The sequence below is a fragment of the Hippopotamus amphibius genome, chromosome 3 (genome assembly GCF_030028045.1).
Source record: "Hippopotamus amphibius kiboko isolate mHipAmp2 chromosome 3, mHipAmp2.hap2, whole genome shotgun sequence".
NCBI classification, from domain to species: Eukaryota; Metazoa; Chordata; class Mammalia; order Artiodactyla; family Hippopotamidae; genus Hippopotamus; species Hippopotamus amphibius.
The window spans coordinates 111815632-111839402 of record NC_080188.1 but is presented as its reverse complement, the minus strand read 5'-3'; the positions used below and the strand labels follow the sequence as shown (position 1 = coordinate 111839402).

Here is a 23771-nt window from a genome sequence, read left to right as displayed (position 1 = left end):
GCTTTCCTAGTCTTTCTGCTCCTCAAATCTCTCCCTTACTTCACTTTCCTGCTTCTCACTCTCGGCAGGTGACCTCACCTTAGTGTTTATAGAAAAACTGACACTTTTTGATTAGAATCTTTCTTCCTTACTGTAATGTAAGTGCTAATCTTGTCTACTCATATTTTCTTCCTTCCATGGTACTAAAAGTGATGGCTAATGTCTCTGTCTATGCTAAAGACTTCACACACAGTAACAAGCATGTATATAGATGTTATGTAGGGATATTGGCCTCAAAGGAGAATCTAGTTCCCAAAGCATCAAATTAACATTATGCTTTTGAAAAACAAAGACAATTTTAATTGGTTTTTAGAATTATCTTTAAAATACTATAGGGACTATCCTTAAGAAATATTACATTATAAATCTTCCCGCATTATTTTTTCAAAATACAGTAATTCCAGTCTTACAGGTAGGTCATTTGATACAGTTGTTCACTAAATATGTTTTGTTCTTTGTGTGGAAATTAGTATTCATCATGTGTAAAAATTGAATTTAGAAGCATCCCATTTTCATTTTTCTTCATAGTACTTGCTTCTAACTGACATTATGCAATATATGTTTATCTATATGTTTAATATCTGTTTCTTCTCCTACAGTATATACTCTATGAGGTTAGGGAATTTGTTCACTGCTGTAACACCAGAACCAAGAACAGTGAAAAAAAAATTAATCCTTTCAGTGTAAATGAATAAATGAGTGCCTGAATTTATAAAACAGAAAGAAAAATTCTTCATTTTGTACCTTCTTAGCCATGTGTTGAGATAAATTTCACTAATTCAATGTCCTCTAAATGAAATTAAGTCAGACAACCATGAGTTTCAGGTGAAAATGCTGTATGGAACATTTATTTTCTGTTTTATATCTGAAACAATAGGCTATCAGAGTTGCTGGGACGCTACAAAGACAGCTTCTTTCATTTGTCCATTTGAATGTTGCAAATGACTTGTTGATTTTCATACCTGATTTGCATTTGTTTGGCTTTTTATTTTTGCCACAAAATTTGAAAAAAATATCAAATGTGTAGTTCCCCAAAAAGACAAGTATAAATGCTTACATGTATATAATATGTAATATTATTAGATTATAATATATTTACTAATATATAATAGAGTTGCATAATAATCTTTGATTAATGATATATGTATGTATACAAGTGAGAGAAAGAGAGAGCTTGGGATATATATATAGAGAGAGGGATAACACAGAGATACAGGATAAAATATTTATGTAGAAATCCTGACATATTTGTTGAAAAAAGAATAGGAATTTCTCCACAGTTAAATAGATCAATGAGTAAATATAAAATGCATGGAATAAATGTAGAGTCTGTATCAGACAAAACTCCTCACTTTCTTTGTCACTTTCAGTCTTCAGGGAATGAGAAAATGTCTTCCCCAAACCATACTGTAGTGAAGGAATTCATTCTCCTGGGACTCACAGCTGACTCAGTGCTGCAGAAGATCCTGTTTGGGGTCTTTCTGGTGATCTACCTGATCACACTGGTGGGGAATCTGGGCATGATCATGCTGATCAGGACCAATTCCCACCTCCACACTCCCATGTATTTCTTCCTCAGCCACCTCTCCTTTGTAGACATTTGCTATTCCTCCAACGTTACTCCGAACATGCTGTACAACTTCCTCTCAGACCAGAAGACCATCTCCTATGCTGGCTGCTTCACACAGTGTCTTCTCTTCATTGCCCTGGTCATCACTGAATTTTACATCCTTGCTTCAATGGCCTTGGATCGCTATGTCGCCATCTGCAGCCCTCTACATTACAGCGCCAGGATGTCCAAGAACATCTGCATCTCTCTAGTCACAGTCCCTTACACTTATGGCTTCCTCAATGGACTCTCTCAGACACTGCTGACTTTCCACTTGTCCTTCTGTGGCTCCCTTGAGATCAATCATTTCTACTGTGCTGATCCTCCTCTTATAATGTTGGCCTGCTCTGACACTTATGTCAAAAAGATGGCAATGTTTGTAGTTGCTGGCTTTACTCTCTTGAGCTCTCTCTTCATCATCTTCCTGTCCTACCTGTTCATCATTGCATGCATCTTGAGGATCCACTCTGCAGAAGGCAGGCACAAAGCCTTTTCTACCTGTGGTTCCCACCTGACCATAGTCACTATATTTTATGGAACCCTGTTCTGCATGTATTTAAGGCCTCCATCTGAGAAGTCTGTAGAGGAGTCCAAAATAATTGCAGTCTTTTATACTTTTTTGAGCCCAATGCTGAACCCGTTGATCTACAGTTTACGGAATAAGCATGTGATCCAAGCCTTGCAACAAATGATTACTGGAACTTTTTTTTATAGACTTACAATTTAAACATCTGTTCATTTGTAATTAAAAGTGTCTGTAATAACATAGTGACTCCCTTCAATAGAAAACCTGACACTTTATAGTTTTAATTTGTCTCCATAAACTTTCCTCAAAATTAGTAACTTCAAGACAAATTATTTCATAAAACTTTAATATTGAAATGAAAAAGTATGTTCGTTAGCAGAGATCTGCTGAAAATAATTTGGGCAGTATTTTATAATTCTATATAATACTTTAATGGTTTTACTGACTTGGGAGTAAATATTGTAATTAACTTACTCTTATGGGAAAACTAAAAATCCTTCTTTATTGTCTATAGAACTACAGTGAGGTTCAAAATAGGGTGACTAGTTTTGCACTTCAATTTTTTTTTTAATTATGAAATACTTTCTTCTTCAAATGTGTGATATAGAGCAGTGGCTCTGGTGCCTGAATTATCTCTGGAACCACCTTGGGGAAATTTTAGATGTATGTATCACCCACATGTTAAAACCTTCTGTAAGTTTTCCCCCAACCCACATCGTAGATATCCTGAGAAACTTTTTGTTCATTTTGAAATACTGATTATGCTTTTCAATATGGAAAATAAACCATCAACATCTGTTTATGAGTTTCCAGGGATATGGACTCAATTCAGTCATCAATAATGTATAATGACATTCTAATGTATTTCTCATGTAGTAGCTCTGACAGGTCTAAACCATTAAGAGTTAATAAATTCTTTCAATTGGTTCTGCAAATCAAAAAAGAAAGAAAGAAAGAAAGAAAGAAAGAAAGAAAGAAAGAAAGAAAGAAAGAAAGCCCTGAAACAGTATACAAATGAATAGATGTACACATATCTTTCTGGAAGAGAAAACCCAGTGTTTACTTTGGTTCGTAAAACTGTCTGTGATACATTATTGTCTAAATAAGTCTGTTCTAGTAGTTTTCAAAATTTCTACTGAGAAAATCAGTAGTATAGAAGCATATATAAACAGATACATAATTCATCCAATTGTATCAATACATGCTTTAGCAATCAACTAGATGGTTGTGTATTGAAACATATATTAAACTTTCTTTAAATTTCCTTATGTTTGTAATCTAATATTGTACACTCTGATTTTAACTAAGACCACAATACTAAATGTTCATGTGAAATCAACTGCTATTTTACTGTGATGTTTGCAAATTATTTTCTAGAAAATCACCCAGGTGACCTACAATTTTAGAAAATTGGGCTCCATTCTTAAGTCTCAGTTGATTGAATAACACTGATTCTATCAAATGTGTTCAACTATAAATACATAAAAAAAAACAGACAGATGTGAGGAAGTAACATTTACCAGTGATATGTTCTAAACCAAAGGACAACTTCCTTATGTATTTTTTAATAGAAGTATAGTTGATTTGCTACATTGTGTTAATTTCTGCTGCACACTAAAATGACTCAGTTATACATGCTTATGCATTGTTTTTTATATTCTTTTCTATTATGGTTTATCCCAGGAGATTGGATATAATTCCCTGTGCTATACAATAGGACCTTTTTGTTTAACCATTCGAAATGTAATAGCTTGCATCTACTAAACCCAAGCTCCCCGCCAATCCCTCCCCCACCACCCCCCACCTCCCAGCAACCACAAGTCTGTTCTCTTCATCTTTGAGTTGCTTCTGTTTTGTAGATAGTTTCATTTGTTCTATATTTTAAATTCCACATATAGGTGATATAGTATGGATTTTGTCTTTCTCTTTCTGATTTATTTCATTTAGTATGATAATCTCTAGTTGCATCCATGTTGTTGCAAATGGCATTATTTCATTCTTTTTCATGGCTGAATAGTATGTATTGTATACTATTGTATATATTTTGTTATTTTTTAAATAGATATGCAAACATATTTTTATAATTCATAAAACAAAGTTGGAATAATATGCCATATACAAGTTTGAACGTTGATTTTCACTTAATAGTATAATGTTTGTATTTTCATACAGACTAAATTTTTCAGTGAACATTGTTTTTCATGTAGTATAATACAAAATATCAAATCACTTGAACTTAATTACAAAAATATTACATATCAATTACAGAAAAGCAAAGGGGAAAATGCTGAAAGATTTTTTAATTTTGGAATAAAATCTAATTTAAATTTTGGAATAAAAGTACAGTTTACTTGTATCTCCTATTAAAAGAGAGCTTCTTTCTGCATTGGATGTATTTTTTTCCATTTAGGTTATCTCGCAAACCATTATTCCACCATATTGATCCTATTATTTTTACCATCAACTCATATCTCTATATACATATCCCTCTAATTGCTCCTTTAGGATAGATTTCTAAATGTGGAAATGCTGACTTTAATACTTTGAACATTTTTAAAGGCATTAATTGCTAAATTTTTCTATGGGTAAATATTTCTATGGGTAAATTTTATAAGGCATCAGCCATGCACAATTATGACTAATAATGTTTGAAAGAAACCATTTCACTGTACTTTTATTTTTTCTTTTTTTAAATTAAAGTATAATTATTTACAATATTATATTAGTTTCAGGTGTACAACATAGTGAATCCATAATTTTATAGATTTTACTCCATTTAAGTTATCATAAAATGTTTACTATATTCCTTGTGCTATACATTATATTCTTGTAGCTTATTTATTTTATACATAGCAATTTGTGCCTCTAAATCTCATATCCCTATTTTGCTTCTTCCCCCACCTCCCTTTCCCCAGTGGTAGCCACTAGTTTGCTCTTTGTATCTGTGAGTTTGTTTCTGTTCTGTTACATTCATTCACTGTACCTTTTTTAATTTTGCAAATTAATATTTAAGATTGTGTCTCTGTCTCAGCTGAAATTCTAATTGGGACAGAAGAATTCAAATATATATTTAACAAATAAATAAAGGATACACATTAAATTTAATGATTGTTGTTTATGTTATTTGTGATGATTATTAACATGAAGAATATTTACATTTTTGGGAATATTTTATCATTTTTTTGTTTAGTAGCTTTTGCCCATCTTAAAATTAAATAAACAAGCATCTATAGTATGTTATTAATTTTCATAATCATATTTTATAAGAATGTCTTGAATATGCTAGATACAATTTCGTTATGTTGTAATATTATGTATAACTTTTTTCTTACATTTTAACCCAGTTCCTCCTGCTATTTATTGAGCAATGCTTTATTTCCCCACGAATTTTTGATGTTATCTTCATTGTATACTGAATCAATCCATTTTTATTTCTTCTTAGACCAATCTACATATATATTTTATGTTAAATTTTTGGAATTTATGTAGATATACATTGTTTTAATTTCTAGTAGAGAAATTCCATATTCTTTACTTTTCCCTTTCAAATTGATCACAGGAGAATACACATCAGATGTTTTTAGTTCTCTGATATTTATAACCTAGAAATTATGCATATGATGGTTTGATTTATGAACTATATGCATATGTATACATAAAAATCAATCAAATATAGCTATACATACAATAGGTATTCACTATTAATATTTGAAAAATATGCAAAAAAATTTTAGCATTAATAGTACCAATATAGTTTGGTCCCTTGATCCAAAGGGAAGATGTATGGAATGGAAGCTGTAGAGAGGACTTCTTTGGGATGAAAGATTACAGACGAGTTAAATTTTTTGGTTTTGGGTTTTGTTTGTTTTTGCCAGAAAGGTAGAGAAGAGCTGGTAGCCTATAAATGAGGAGAAAAGCATGTAAGCTTGGGACATTAATGCTGCTTATTTATTAACACTTTTATATGAATATTTATTTTTGCACCATTCCCATGTTTATAATGCAACATATTTTTGCAACAAAGATATCTAAATATACATTTATAACTGGATCACTTTGCTGTACACCTGATACTAGCACAACATTTTAAATCAACTATACTTCAATAAAATGAAGTTTAACAAAACATTAAAGTTAAAAAAATATATGTATATATATGCATATATATATGTGTGTGTATATATATATATATATATATATATATAGTGAATGGTAATTAGGTTTAAAAAAGATATATATATATATATACAGAATCTTATTTCTAAGTGGATTTTCCTTTTGCCAACCACTGTCTCCCAAAAGAATTGACATTCACACATGTACCCTTAACTCAGTCATTTAATCACTGAGAAATTGTATTGATCAGAATTAAAATCAATATTAAATATTTGAACAATGAGAAAAAAATATCTCTCAGCTTAATAGCAGTGGTAGAAGTTCACAATAGAAAAGTCACTTGAGTTTGATCATAAAATAATTTAAAATTAATCAGCACCCAACAAAATGACAAAAGATTTTGTTGCAAATAAGAAAAAGTGGAAATAATGCTAAAATATGGTAATTTTATAGAAATCATATGAACAAAGACAAGTTGAAGGCTATGAACAGAAAATTGATAAAAATTAACAAATGTTAAAATTAATGAGTAAAATTATTGGTGATCAAAAATATGAATTGATACTGTTTTGTATATCTGTATTTAAAAGAGTTAAAAAAAACTGGCACTTTCAAATATTGATGCCAGGAAAAATGATAATACACCATTTTTTCTAGAAATTCATTTAATATTATGTTTTCAACAGTCTTAAAAATGTATACTTTCAATCAGTCCAATTTTAAGCATATGCTGAGGCATAATGAGAAAATTAGGTGAAGATTTTCATTGTAATGTTTGTTTTATAGTTGAGAAAAAGGAAACAAATGATGTATTAACACAGGCAGCCCCCACTTTGCATGATCTCATGTAACTGAAACCACAGAATTTGGAAATGTGTCCTTGCTTTGGTTGGATCTCAGTGACCACAGAATTGTGCAAAGTGAGGGCTACCTGCACTCAACACAGTGTGAGGCACAGGCAGATGCCAGACAGGAGAGAGGCTCAATGTATACAACCAGAACCCCTGGAAGGGTGCGCTGGCTGTGATCATAAGGGGGAGTTTGACTATCACCTAACAGATTTTTCATTAGAATGTTATACAGACATTAAAATAAAGAAGTTCCCAATTAAGAAAAGGCCAAATCATTTTATATAGTTATTTTTAATGAAAAAATAAGGGTACATCAATATATACATTATGATAACTGTAAAATACTAGGCTTAAGGAAAATTAAAATTTGTTCTTCATATCTATGCACCAATTTTCCATGAGAAACAATTATTGATTGGATAAGCAAAAAAAAAAAAAAAAAAATGCATGTTTCCAAACTCATCTAGATCCCAAGATACAAAATTAAAGGATCTTTATTTATGAATGTTAGTTTAGGAAATGAAAGTAAAAAAAAGCAGGGGCGCTTCCTAGGTGGTGCAGTGGTTAAGAAACTGCCTGCCAATGCAGGCAACATGGGTTCGATCCCTGCTCCAGAAAGACCCCCCATGCCGTGGAGCTACTAAGCCCGTGAGCCACAACTATTGAGCCCGTGTGCTGCAACTATTGAAGCTCACACACCTAGAGCCCGTGCTTCACTACAAGAGAAGCCATGGCAATGAGGAGCATGCGCAGCACAATGAAGAGTAGCCCCCACTCACCGCAACTAAAGAAAGCACAGCAAAAAAAAAAAAAAAAAAAGGAAAGATTTAAAACCTATTCTCTAAAAGTGTTGAACTGGATGGTTATCCAGGGTCCTTCTAATTCAAGCACTTATTATTTTTCTTTTTAAAAAAATTGTGCTTCTGATTGGATGAGGCTGGAGCTGTAGCTGAAACTGTAGCTGCTGGACCGGGACAAGGATGGCTGTGTCTCTTTGCTCTGCTCCGAGGCGCAGCTGGGGAACATCTGTGCACATGACATCTTCAAGGATCTGAATCCGTGACCTGGAGAGAGAAGAAGGAAGGAGAGCTGTACCAGGAAACTGGCACAGGAAAGCCCTAGAGACGGATCAAGATGGCAGAGTAGGAGGACATGAGCTCACTCCTTCTTGCAAGAGCACCGGAAATACAACTAACTGCTGAACAATCATCGACAGAAAGACACTGGAACTCACTAAAAAAGACACCTCACATCCAGAGACAAAGGATAAGCCACAATGAGATGGTAGGAGGGGCACAAACACATTACAATCATATCCCATAAATGCTGAGTGGGTGACTCACAAACTGGAGAACAGTTATACTGCAGAAGTCCACCCACTAAAGTGAGGGTTCTGAGCCCCACATCAGGCTTCCCAACCTGGGAGTCCAGCAATGGGGGAAGGAATGCCCAGAGAATCAGACTTTGAAAGCCAGCGGGATTTGATTGCAGGACCCCCACAGGAATGGGGGAAACAGAGACTCCACTCTTGGAGGGCACACAAAAAAGTGTGCTCACCAGGACCCAGGGAGAAGGAGCAGTGACCCCATAGGAGACTGAACTAGACCTACCTGCTGGTGTTGGAGGGTTGCTGGCAGAGGTGGGGAGTGGCTGTGTCTCACTGAAGAGACAGGGGAACTGGAGGCAGGGGTTCTGGGAAGTGCTCATTGGCATGAGCCCTCCCAGAGTCTGCCATTAGCTTCACTAAAGAGCCTGTAAGCTCCACTGCTAGGTAGCCTCAGGCCAAATATCAAACAAGGTGGGAACACAGCCCCACACATTGGCAGACAAGCAGATTAAAGTGTTACTGATTTCACCAAATCCGATTAAAGTCTTAAAGCTTTGCCCACCCAGCCCTACCCACTATCAGTCCCTCCCATCAGGAAGCACACATGAGCCTCCTAGTTAGCTTCTTCCACAAGATGGCAGACAGCAGTGTCAAGTAGTATTAGCAGTATTTCCTTCTGTGGAACTGAAAACTACAGCCACAGAAAGATAGAGAAAATGAAAAAGCAGAGGACTTTGTACCAGATGAAGGGACAACCTAACACCCCAGAAAAACAACTAAATGAAGAGGAGATAGGCACCCTTCCAGAAAAAGAATTCAGAATAATGATAGTGAAGATGATCCAGAACTTTGAAAAAAAGACTGGATGCAAAGATCAAAAAGTTTACCTGGAAGAATTAAAGAACAAACAGACAGAGCTATGCAACACAATAACTGAAATGAAAAATACACTAGAAAGAACCAATAACAGGTTAACTGAGGCAGAAGGGTGAGTAAGTGACCTGGAAGACAGAATGGAGATAATCACTGATGCAGAAAAGAATAAAGATAAAAGAATGAAAAGAACTGAAAACAGCCTAAGAGACCTCTGGGACAATGTTAAACACACCAACATTCACATTATAGGGGTCCCAGAAGGAGAAGAGAGAGAAAAAGGACCCAAGAGAATATTGGAAGAGATTATAGTTAAAAACTTCCCTAACATGAGAAAGCAAATACCTACCCAAGTGCAGGAAGCACAGAGAGTCCCAGGCAGGATAAACCCAAGGAGAAACACACCAAGAAAAAAATTGTCTTGCTAGTCAAATTCACCAAAATTAAAGACAGAGAAAAGTTATTAAAAGCAACAAGGGAAAAATGACAAATAACAAACAAGGAAACTCCCATAAGGTTAACAGCTGATTTCTCAGCAGAAACTCTGCAAACCAGAAGGAATTGGCATGATATAATTCAAGTGATGAAAGAGAAGAACATACAACCAAGAATAGTCTACCCAGCAAGGGTCTCATTCAGATTCAACAGAGAAATCAAAAGCTTTATAGACAAGCAACAGCTAAGAGAATTCAGCGCCACAAAACCAGCCCTACAACAAATGCTAAAGGAACTTCTCTAGGCGGGAAACATAAGAGAAGAAAATGACCTACAAAAACATAAACTAAACAATTAAGAAAATGATAATTAGAACATACATCTCGATAATGACCTTGAATGTAAATGGACTAAATGCACCAAACAAAAGACCCAGACTGGCTGAATGAATATAAAAAAAAAAAAAAAAAAAAACATATATGTGCTATCTCCAATAGACTCACTTCAGACCTAGGTACACATACAGACTGAAAGTGAGGGGATGGAAAAAGATATTCCATGCAAATGGAAATCAAAAAAAAGATGGAGTAGCAATACTCATATCAGATAAAATAGACTTTAAAATAAAAAATGTTACAAGAGACAAGAAAGGACACTACAAAAAGATCAAGAGATGAATCCAAGAAGAAGAGATAACATTTATAAATAAATGTGCACCCAATATAGGAGCACCTCAATATATAAGGCAAATGCTAACAATTATGAAAGAGGAAATTGACAGTAACACAATCATAGTGGGGGATTTTAACACCCCACTGACACCAATGGACAGATCACCCACACAGAAAATTAATAAGGAAACACAAGCTTTAAATGACACAATAAATCAGCTGGATTTAATAGATATCTATAGGACATTACATCCAAAAACAGCAGATTACACATTCTTCTCAAGTGCATATGGAACATTCTCCAGGATAGATCATATTTTGTGTCATAAATCAAGCTTTGGTAAATTCAAGAAAATTGAAATCATATCAAGCATCTTTTCCAACCACAACACTATGAAATTAGAAATCAATTACAGGAAAAAAACTGTAAAAAACATAAACACATGGAGGCTAAACAATACACTACTAAATAACCAACAGATCACTGAAGAAATCAAAGAGGAAATCCAAAAATATCTAGAGACAAATGGCAGTGAAAACACTATGATCTAAAACCTATGGGATTCAGCAAGGGCAGTTCTAAGAGGGAAGTTTATAGCGATACAATCCTACCTCAAGAAACAAGAAAAATCCCAAATAAACAATCTAACCTAACACCTAAAGAAACTAAAGAAAGAAGAGCAAACAAAACCCAAAGTTAGTAGATGGAGGGAAATCATAAAGATCAGAGCAGAAATAAATGAAATGGAAACAAAGAAAACAATAGCAGAAATCAATAAAACTAAAAGCTGGTTCTTTGAGAAGATAAATAAAATTGATAAACCTCTAGCAAGACTCATCAAGAAAAAGAGGGAGATGACTCAAGTGAATAAAATTAGAAAGGAAACAGGAAAAATTACAACAGCCACCACAGAAATAAAAAGCACCATAAGAGACTACTACAAGAAACTATATGCCAATAAAACGGACAACCTGGATGAAATGGACAGATTCTGAGAAAGGTATAACCTTCCAAGACTGAATCAGGAAGACATAGAAAATATGAACAGACCAATCACAAGTAATAAAATTGAAACTGTGATTAAAAAATCTCCCAACAAACAAAAGTCCAGGACCAGACGGATTCACATGTGAATTTTATCAAATATTTAGAGAAGATCTAACACCCATCCTTCTCAAGCTCTTCCAAAACATTGAAGTGGAAGGAACACTCCCAAACTCATTTTATGAGGCCACCATCACCCTGATACCAAAACCACACAAAGATACTACAAAAAAGAAAACTACACACCAATATCACTAATGAATTTAGATGCAAAAATCCTCAACAAAATACTAGACAACAGAATCCAACAACACATTAAAAGGATCATCCACCATGATCAAGTGGGGTTTATCCCTGGATTGCAAGGATTCTTCAATATATTCAAGTCAATCAATGTGATACACCATATTAATAAATTGAAGAATAAAAACTACCTGATCGTCCCCATAGATGCAGAAAAAGCTTTTGACAAAATTCGACACCCATTTATGATAAAAACTCTCCAGAAGGTGGGTATAGAGGGAACCTACCTCAACATAATAAAGGCCATATACAAACCCACAGCAAACATCATTCTCAATGATGAAAAACTGGAAGCATTCCCTCTAAGATCAGGAACAAGACAAGGATGTCCACTCTTGTCACTACTCTTCAACATAGTTTTGGAAGTCCTTGCCACAGCAATCAGAGAAGAAAAAGAAATAAAAGGAATCCAAATTGGAAAAGAAGAAATAAAACTGTCACTGTTTGCAGATGACATGATACTATACATAGAAAATCCTAAAGATGCCTCCAGAAAACTACTTGAGCTAAGCCATGAATTTGGTAAAGTTGCAGGATACAAAATTAACACACAGAAATCTCTTGTATTTCCATACACTAACAATGAAAGATCAGAAAGAGAAATTGAGGAAACAATCTCATTCACCATTGCAACAAAAAGAATCAAATACCTAGGAATAAACCTAAGCAAGGAGGGAAAAGACCTGTACTCAGAAAACTGTAAGACACTAATGAAAGAAATCAAAGACGATACAAACGGATGGAGGGACATACCATGTTCTTGGATTGGAAAAATCAACATTGTGAAAATGACTATCTTACCCAAAGCAATTTACAGATTGAATGCAATCCCGATCAAATTACTAATGGCATTTTTCACAGAACTAGAGCAAGAAATCTTACGATTTGTATGGGAATGCAAAAGACCCCGAATAGCCAAAACAATCTTGAGAAGGAAAGATGGAGTTGGGGGAATCAGGCTTCCTGACTTCAGGCTATACTACAAGGCTACAGTGATCAAGACCGTATGGTACTGGCACAAAAGCAGAAATATATATCAATGGAACAGGATAGAAAGCCCAGAGATAAACTCCGGTCAGCTAGTCTATGACAAAGAAGCCAAGGATATACAATGAAGAAAAGGTAGCCTCTTCAATAAGTGGTGCTGGGAAAATTGGACAGCTACATGTAAAAGAATGAGATTAGAACACTCCCTAACACCATACAAAAAAATAAACTCAAGATAGATAAAAGACCTAAATGTAAGGCCAGACACTATAAAACTGCTAGAGGAAAATATAGGAAGAACACTCTTTGATGTAAATAACAGCAAGATCTTTTTTGATCCACCCCCTCAAGTAATGGAAATAAAAACAAAAATAAGTAAGTGGGACCTAATGAAACTTCAAAGCTTCTGCACAGCAAAGGAAACTATAAGCAAGATGAAAAGACAACCCTCAGAATGGGAGAAAATATTTGCAAATGAATCAACAGACAAAGGACTAATCTCCAAAATATATAAACAGTTCATTCAGCTCAATAACAAAAAACAAGCATCCCAATCACAAAATGGGCAGAAGACCTAAATAGGCATTTCTCCAAAAACAACATACAGATGGCCAAGAGGCACATGAAAAGCTGCTCAATATCACTAATTATTAGAGAAATGAAAATCAAAACGACAATGAGGTATCACCTCACACCGGTCAGAATGGGAATCATCAGACAATCTACAAACAGTAAATGCTGGAGAGGGTGTGGAGAAAAAGGAATGCTCTTGCACTGTTGGTGGGAATGTAAATTGATACAGCCACTATAGAGAACAGTATGGAGGTTTCTTTCAAAACTAAAAAATAGAACTACCATATGACCCAGCAATCCCACTGCTGGGCATATACCCAGAGAACATCATAATTCAGAAAGACACATGCACTCCAATGTTCATTGCAGCACTCTTTACAATAATCAGGACATGGAAGCAACCTAAATGTCCATCAACAGATGAATGGATAAAAAAGATGTTGTACATACCTACAATGGAATATTACTCAGCTGTAAAAATCAATGAAACTGGGACATTTTTAGAGACATGGATGGACCTAGAGACTGTCATACAGAGTGAAGTTGAGTCAGAAAGAGCAAAACAAATACTGTATATTAACACATATATGCAGACTATAGAAAAATGGTACAAATCAACCTGTTTGCATGGCAGAAATAGAGACCCAGATGTAGAGAACAAACATATGGACACCAAGTGGGGAAAGCGGGGAGGGTTGGAGGGGGGAATGAATTGGGAGATTGGGATACCAAATTGTACGCTCTAAATATATGCAGTTTATTGTATGTTAACTGTATTTCAATAAAAGTTCTTAAAAAAATTAACATGCCCTAATTAAGTCAAAGACAGAGAAAAAAAAAATATTGTGCTTCTGAATAGGTTGAGATCTTCAGGGGTAAACAAAGCTGTCCTTTTATGTTTATTAGGAGTGAGTGATGAGGGCTAGTGAGTGTCAATATCTCTATTTACAATATTTTAATCTGGAACCAATTTTTTTCTTTCATTCAGAAGTTTACTTCTCAAGAGAAAATTCCTCCAAGCAAAGGATTTTTCCTTCTTGAGATTAAATATCACTATCATAGTAGCTATGGTACTAGGCTATAAAATTGAGAAAAAGTGAAATAAATAAAAGCGGAGTTCCAATAAATTGTATCTGATATGTGAATGTTTTCTATGTTGCATTTATATCTACTATATTCACACAATGAAATGATACTCCCAGTGTTATTAAGGATGTGGGAAAACTAGGGTCTCATTTGTTGGTGTTGATTTCATACATGACTACACCCAAAAAAGAAAGATATATCAAGACAACTAAGAATGAAACTGTGGAAATCTATCTTAATGTAAAAACTGATCAGAATTAGTAACTTATATGCATAAAGGTTTTCCTAAAGGTGGAAAAAAAGAACCTCCCTAAATATTAAAAGGAAGTGGTGAACTATATATGTCATATCAATGTTAAGTTATATTATGCTTTTAAACAAAGATCAAATCCAAAGAGTATCAGGTTGTCTGGAATATGCTTATACTACAATTTAGTTTCAAAACACTAAAACCAAATTTTCATACATATTAGAATAGATGTTATTTTTAAATTGTGGCTAGACAAGAACTGAAAGGTAATAGGTAATATGTAAAATTATGGCACAAATAATTGTTTATATTGTGGGGACATAATGATATAAATCTCATATAAGAAGTGAAAATTCTAAGTTAGAAAAGGATATCTCCCATTAATAAAGGTGTCTGTTTTGATTCAAGGGAGCTAATGAAACAAATCATTTGATTATTAAAATGTAAAATATCAGGTTTTTTGGTTGAAATAATAAAACATATACAGTTTTACATTCAAAAGATGTAGACACAAAAATTCACCAAAGGTTTATTCAGAACAAACATTGACAATTAGAGAAATGAGATTTTTTTTGACAAGATAGTTTTCATTAAAGGAATATATGTGATATATCATAGGGAAGTAGATCAGTTTCTTACTAATGAAATACACTATAATGCACATCCCTTTGCTGGTAAGAGTAGCTCAGTGATGCTCAATATTGGTGACCTAGGAAGAAAAAGTAGAAATGCATGTTAATCAAGTGGAGATGAGTTCTTGAGTGAGACTAAAAACTTCAGCTTGCTTAATCACAAACATCTGACTTCTGTTGTTGTGTTTTCTGTAAATCGTCATTTCCAAACAATGCTTCCATTCTCAGTTTCCATTAGACTCTCACTTGATCCCAAGCTTGGCATATATACATATATAATATTATTGCTATTCCAGAGAATCACATTTCAATATTGACAGAACTAAGAAGTTATACTTTTGGATAGTTTTTGAGACTTTTTTTTTATTGGGAAACTCAAAATAGAACTTTTCTCCATTGTACCAAGATTTCTTGTAAATATTCTTCTTAAAGCCTGTTTCACATCCTTGTTCCTCAGGCTGTAGATAAATGGATTCAGCATGGGATTCACAAAAATACAGAACACTGACACAATTTTCCCCTGTTCAACAGATTGCTCATTTGCTGGTCTCAGATACATACAAAACAGGGACCCATAGAACATAACCACAGGCAGAGAAGGCTTTGGGCTGCCCTTCACTGGAACGGATCCTCATAATGGTGGTGAAAATGAAAACATAGATGAGGATGATGAGTAGGGAGCCTGTGAGCTTAATCCCTGCAGACACAAACAGGGCAGTTTGCTTTATGTGAGTGTCAGAGCAGGTCAGCATGAAGAGGGGTGGGTCAGCACAGTAGAAATGGTTGATGATGTTGGGTCCACAAAATGACAAGCGAGAGGTCAATATTACCTGCACTGTGCCCACCATAGAACCCCAGAGGTAGGGGAAAGTGACTCGGCAGATGCAAAGTGGCCTGGACATCCTGCTGTTGTAATGCAGGGGATTGCAGATCGCCATGTACCTGTCATAGGCCATGGCTCCAAGCATGTCATACTCAGTAAGGAGCAGAGTCACAAAAACAAAACATTGGGCCAGGCACCCCGCATAGGAAATGGTTTTCTTCTCCGATAAGAAGTTAACAAGCATCTGAGGAGCGACGTTCATAGAATAAAAAATATCTACACATGCTAAATGGGTGTGGAAAAAGTACATGGGGGTTTGCAGCTGGGGAGTGAATCTGATTAATAAAATCATCCCAAAGTTCCCGGTCAAGGTGATGAGATACATCAGGAGAAAAACCGCAAAAAAAAAAGGGCTGCAGCTCTTACTGACTGGTAAGTCCCAGCAGAGTAAACTCAGTCACCTCAGTGCCATTGCCCTGGGGAAATATCTTCATTTTTATATTCTCTAATAAGAGAAGAATATTGTTTCATATATAAAAAGAAATAAGTTGTATGCAGTTCAAGAATAGGCAAAATTAATCAGAACTAAAACAAACTGGTTTTGAAAAGAGAGGTTTAACTAGGCTATTATTTCCCTCAGAGAGGAGTTTCAATAGATTCCTCAGGTGGTCAGTGGTGCTGATTAAACTGGACAGTATATTTGATGAGCATATTTTGAAGTTCATGCACCATCTGCGCTTGCTGCTTTGCAACTCCCACCTTAACTCAACTAGCATGCAAGGAATCTGATGTAGCTCTTTCGTTTCCCTCATTAGGCTGTGGAACACCTGATGCTTAAACTAACCTACTGCCATTGTCTGATCATGACATAGATGCTTGACCAGGGAATGGAGGGAATGGCTAGCTTTCTGTAGATTGGTTCTATTATTGTCAGTAAAGGCAAACCTTCCATAATTGGAGTTGCATACTCTTCTTGAGAGCCTGTTTTATATTTATTCAGATTCAATTTTTTCCTTATTTCTTACTCTCCAGCAGCAATAAACTTCTCCCAGTCCTTTGATGTTCTATCCATCCCATTTCCTTTGCTCCAAATCAACAATTGATAGTCTGGGTTATTTCTTTTCCTAATACCTGCTATGATCTCACTCATCTCTTTTTATCTCACAAAATCTCAATTTATTTGAGATATATATATATATATATATATTATATTTTAGATTCACATTTCAATTAATCTCATACCTTTGATTTGCACCTTATGTCTCAACTATCTAAAATTCTTGTTTGGTCTCCCTTTAACACATTATCTATTGAATATTTTATTTATTTTTTGAATTCTGCCTTCATTTTTATTCACAAGTGTCTCTAAGATCTCATTCTTTTTTTAAATTTTTATTTTTGTTGGAGTATAGTTGATTTACAGTGTTGTGTTAATTTCAGGTGTATGGCAAAATGATTCAGTTATACATAAACATATACCCTTTCTCAGATTTTTCCCCATATACGTTATACTTATTGAATCTTAAAATAGCTTCTCAGCATTTTCTCTGCTATCAGTCCAGTCTAAGACAAAATTATCTCTTGCCTAAGTTACATCCCTATTTTCCTTCTCCCACACTTGAAATCTCCTATCCTCCAACACAAGACACTATCTTTTATAAATACAAACTACATCACATTAGTGATATGGTAAAGTTGTCCAAGAATTTCCATCACACTTGGGCTAAAACCTAAACTTCTTACCAGAGTCTATAAGGACTTGTGTGATGTCTTCCCATCCACTTCTCCAAACTCTTCCCCCACTTTCTCTTCAGTCCTTTTTCCTGCCACGTTGAACGTCTTGCTGTGCCTTAAACACGATAAGCGAGTGTGTTCCTACCTCAGGGCCTTTGCATATTCTGTTCCCTCTGCCTAGAATGTTCTTCCCTCAGATCTTTAAGTGATTCATTTCATCACTTCATTTAGCTCTCTCATCTCATGACATCTCTGGAAAGCGTGCCTGGCTTCTTGTCTAAGTGACTCCATTCCAAATAGCTCTTTAATCATGAATTATGATTTTTTTCTCATATCATATATCACTTCTGAAATTATTATTTATGTGAATAATTTTTAGTTTCATATTTTTATTGTCTGTCCCTCCCACCCTTAGAACATTAGCTGCATAGGCATATGGACTTTATTTGTGCCATATCCCCTTAATTTGGGCAAATGCCTGAATCAGAGTCAAAAAGCACTATCCATTTGTTGAATAAATGGATGAACCAGTGAGGTTTCTTTGCCATTCACATCAGCTGATTTTCCATGGTATGTAGAATTCTTACTTCCCTGATGTTACCAATGGAGATTGAGTTGCTACAAAAACTCTAAAGGGAGAACAGTTAAGCAGTGCTTTTACAATAAAGCACAATCTAATGATAATTGTACCTGATTTAAAACCTCAATAATTGACAGTTAAAATTTGCAGGTTGGACTGTTAGAAACAGGTGGAAGTTGACTGAAAAAACAAGCTATCTTTAATCACCTCAGCAAATTTTGCAAGTCCAGGAAGACATAGAAAATCACAATTTTTAAAACACAACTCTATTACTTTATTAAAATCATATTTTCACAAATCCAATACTCATATCAGGGGTTATCAGCTCTGGCTTCACATTGGAATCAGGTGTGGCATTTCTAAAAGCACTGATCCTTGAGCTTTCTGCAAGCTCAACTGAGGCGGATACACATATTGGTGTATTTTTTAACAAGCTTTCCATCTGATTTTAACGCACAGCCAGGGTTGAAGCACTGAATGAAACCACTGAAGTGATATGTTTGAACTAAACAAAAGAGTTTTTATCACATAGTTTTACCCTCTGATAACTTACACCTTCCTATTTCAGTGGATTCTAAGGTATTGCCACAAATTCCCCCTAATTATAGAAATTGCTGTCACCAATGGTACATGAACTTTTTGCTTTTTCTATTAGATTTGATGAAGGAAAACCCCAGCCTCTGACTTCAGTCCTCATAACAGTCTGTTCGTTTAAGGAAGCTCGAAAAGAAAATATTTTTCTGAAAGTTTCCATGATTTTGTCTTAAGTTTTCTTGCACCCAACAAATAGAAGAGGAAGGAAGAAAACCTTCTTATCAAGGATCACACCATTCTATTATTTATTCCATGCAGTTCAGGACTTAATTTCTGGGATTCACATGGAGAAACACCCCTTGTAAAAGTGGAATTAGTTAGTTATTTTGCAAGTTATGAGCCCAAGTGAGGGAGTGGAGAAGTAGAACTCACTGTTATCATTCTCAGTAAAGTAATCAGAGTTGTAAAAATGATAATGCAGACTGTTTGTGTTGAATGGTGTCCGAGAATTTTTCAGCCCCCCCTTACATAGCATAGCCCATGATGCCATGGGTCTCCACCAGGTGGCTACACTGAAAATTGTTGAAATCCTTTTCTTAATTTCAAGAGGAAGGTGAATGAGAAAATGGAAGGAATAAGAATATTCCCCAAAAGATAATAGTTCTATGTATAAAATCATTACAGTTCAAATAATAGAAATATTTTTTATTAAGCTCTTTATTGGAATATAATTGCTTTACACTCTTATACCAGCTTATGAGGTACACCAAAGTCAATCAGCTGTATTTATACACATATCCCCATATCCCCTTCCTCCTGTGACTCCCACCCACCCTCCCTGTCCCAGCCCTCTAAGGCATCACCCATCATCGAGTTAATCTCCCTTTGTTATACAGCAACTTCCCACTGGCTATCTATTTTACAGTTAGTAGTATATCAAATAATGGAACTATTGAAAAGACCTACACTTATGCTTAGTATAGGAATGAATTAAAGATCTATGTACAATGTAAAGGGAAGAAAGCCAAATACCATAAGCCCTATGCAATGTTATCTAAGAACGCTGACCAAATGGAATGATTCAGTTGAAAGTTCAATAAAATCCATAGCAGTGTTGAGAAGGGACATAAAAAGAGTAGAGAAAAGTGTATTCCTCTTGAATAAAGCAGTGTAAACCTGTTGGGATCATTGTAGATACACCAAAGCTGTCATATTTCAATGCAAAACTAAACTGAAAAAACCTAAGACAAGCCCTTTCAAATGAAGAAGGAAATGTGTTCACATCTATTTTGTTCTTTCTCACCTATAAACTTACTTTCATTTACCCAAAATTCCTTTAAACTTTTTTCTTAAAAATTACACATGAATAATCATCAAAGTCATAGGAATGGGGAGTACATTTTCTTGCACCAAATTCTAAGGCTCTAAGCTTGGAGAAAGAAAACAAGTTATAAGGGACGTACAATTATGAACTTTTTGAGTTCCAAGAATTGGCTAAGACTCCACATATACTCTAAATCTTAGCTGTTTTGTGAAATGGATGTGTAACTGAGGTCAAAGATGGTTGCAAATTCTGCCTGACCTCCTAATGCATCACAAGTTACCTGCTGTCTTTGGCAGAAAGTGTCTGGGGTCTGTATATCTACTGTTACGTCTCCATATGGCAATTCTCATACTCACTACTAATTCCATTTTAGGCTCCAAAGATAAAATGTCAAACAGTATTTCTTAAGAGTTCTTGATTTTCAAAACTGTCAGACTTACCTGTGAAGGGAAAGTGATTTCTCAGCCTCCCTGAAGGTCGCCAAATAGGAGGTTTTATACCTGAATGGCTAACTTTGGGAGATTTGTCCCTGAAGCATTCATTAAGAAATCACCTAGGGGACATCATTGGAACTCCCTCTGGAGGTGTTTAGAAAAGTCATATCTTAATTAATGGGATCTTAATTTATGGGTTAATCATTAGATGCACATAATGTCTTTTAGTAAATGCAAAAACACATAGTACCAATGTTGATATTGGGAATAGTTCTCTGGCAGATAAAAGCTATTCCATTTTTTATAGTAAAAGGTCTCTGCTTATCTGATCCTCAGCTGAAATAGGTTCCCTCTTCTGAATGCTCATAATCATTTTCTCTGTCTCTCTTGTGATACATTTCTCCTTCCATAAATTTTCTATTTCTTTTAGGGACAATAGGTTCTAAGGACAAAATTAATGTCAATTACATTTGATATCACGAGTATTGCTCTGTATACATTTTGGGTGCACAGTTAATGTTTAGTAAAGAATTATCAAATAACTAAACAGTGATGCCAGACAAAGGCCTATGAATCAGTGGCCTTTTATGTAAATAATACTTTACCTCATTTTTACTGGTTAATTAAGGTCATTTCATCTCATGAATTAAAATGCAAGTTACCTTGAATCAATTTTTAGACTAGGATCTTATTGAAACAGTCTAAATAAAATTAGTTCAAGTAGACATTAGCATGGATCATTTATACAAAGATATGTTTAGTTTATGATTCCTGATAACTATTAACATGTAATATTTCATCTTTACCTCTTATTTACATTAGTATTTGAAATCAGAGTCAAATTTAGTATTTCTGACCAGGGTCATGATAATACTATTATGAATAATGAAAATTATAAAATAGTATTATATCTTCCATATATTTAAGCCACTCTTCCTCCCCTACACTCTGCTCACCATTCATGCTTGACATAAAAAAAATGCAGATTATGACAGGAAAAAGTTGAGTCCTAAGTTATGCCTTTGGGCATGGAAATACTAATAATCAATAGAAAAAAAACAAGAGATGATTCAAAGCCTCAGGAGCTCTCTCTGAGACTGGTTCCCAATCTCCTTGCTGGAGGCTTTGGCCCTGAGTCAATTAGCTGGGCAGCCAAAGCAAAGTGAACTTTGGGCTCAACTTACTTAGGCAGTTCACACTTGAACTGGAATTAATGCTCTTAAAGTTACTTCAGTCTCCATGGGACATGAACAGTAGACATATATCCAAACTGCCAGCATCATCCTAACAGAGGAATATGAAAATGGCTACAATTTGTTAACTGGGACACATGGCACCAGTGAAGGTGAGTCCTACACAACAGACTTCCCAGGCCAGGTAGCAATAAATACAAAGCACAGACCTAAGTGGGGTCTGTCATTCCCCCAAGAGCCAAGATGCTGCTGGGTCAGCAGGGGAATTAGCAGGCTGTGCAACCAAGAGAGAGTAATGACCCGAAGATACACTTGTCCTGATGGACAGCAGCAGAGCAAAGAATAATCATGCAGATGAGAGGCCAAGAAAGATCAGAGAGAAGCACAAAGATAATGAATGCAGTTAAAAGCCTCTTTTACCAGCACTGGGAATTTCCTTTCAATTGTGGGAATTTCTTTCTTCTCTTCTTCTTTCCTCTCCTCCTCCTCCTTTTATTCTTCTCCTCCTTCTTCTTCCTCGTGTTGGGAAATTGAAAAGTCAAGGAGGTGATATTTGAATACAGGAGGGAGTGGGAATGAGTGGAGGAAATCGAGGATGACAGAGATTTCTGGAATGCATACACAGATGAAGGGGGGGGATCTATGATTAAAAAGGATTAAGTCTGAAGTTTTTAAATGACTTTGAAGGGAAAGATTTTGAAGGACACATTACATTCCTCTCCGTATACTCCCACATATTCACCTGGTAGGGTGAACGGAGATTGATGAGCTTATGAAGATCATGCAGCTGCATGGCTATTAATACAAAGCATCCTCTTCTTCTCTGTGTGATTGATACATGTCCCATCTCAATCAGTTATGCTGGTTGGTAACAGCTCTGGAAAGGGAAGGAGGGAGCAAGAGTTTTCTCACTGCTCTGCTGGGCTGGGTGACTTCAATTCACAAACTATAGAAATGATCCCTGAAAGTATAGTCTTTGGGTGACTTCAATTCAGTGTAAAGGGGCAGAAGAGCATGTCTAGGCCACAGCTTCAAATCCAATTTTATCTGCAGAAATGGTAGTGGTGTTAGTATCTGACTCCTGTGTGTAGCCTACAATGAATTCATGATCCAATGACCCTTCTAACATCCAACAATGGTGGAGCCAGAAATATCTCTTCCACTGCAACATTTATTGAGTAACTATAGTCTGCCACTGTGGTCTAAGTCACAGACATGACATATAAAACAAAATTCTACTCAGATGGTTTATTGAAGAGAATTTAATGAAGATAATTTAATTTTGTAAAGAGAACGAACACAGACAATGTTAAAGGATCAGTCAAAGCAGCTGAAGCACCTGGAGGCTGAGTGCAGAAGGCAATTTCCATCCCAGTCCTGAAGGGGCCAACCCAAGGGCTACTGTCAGGAGTCCAATGAAACTGGAACTAAGAAGAACATCCCTGGCCATCTTCTTCCCAACACACACCTCAGCAGTTTTCCTTGGAAGGATTCAGTCACTCTAACACCTTCATTGTAAAACGGGAGGAAAATAAAAAAGAAATTGAGCTACTTTTCTCTCCTTCCCACCTCTGCCATACTCATGGTTTCTCCCATTGGCCAAACTCAGATTGAAACTAGATACCAAAGGAGCTCTATTGATAGAATCTAAGGATTAAACTCCAGGTGGACAAAAATAAAGTAGAGAAGAAAAATAATAGGTCTAGTAGGGCTAGAGTGACAAAGGAAAAATCATCAGCCCATTTATATGATCTTCATATTGACACTTGCTTTGCTATGTATTTATTATTATAACTATTTAAAAAATAAAGAAGAAGGCTCAGAAT

General features: G+C 35.3%; 1 protein-coding gene and 2 pseudogenes across 1 annotated transcript; 1 reads left to right on the top strand and 2 right to left on the bottom strand.

The window, feature by feature from the left end:
- Positions 1-1427: 1427 nt before the first annotated feature.
- Positions 1428-2375, top strand: LOC130849896 (olfactory receptor 5M10-like). The gene has a single exon (XM_057729142.1). The coding sequence runs from the start codon at positions 1428-1430 to the stop codon at positions 2373-2375; it is 948 nt and encodes a 315-aa protein (XP_057585125.1).
- A 13330-nt stretch (positions 2376-15705) lies between these two features.
- On the bottom strand, positions 15706-16640 carry LOC130848679 (olfactory receptor 1030-like; annotated as a pseudogene).
- Positions 16641-22816: 6176 nt separating this feature from the next.
- LOC130850653 (small nucleolar RNA U3) lies at positions 22817-22922 on the bottom strand (annotated as a pseudogene).
- Between the last annotated feature and the right edge of the window lie 849 nt (positions 22923-23771).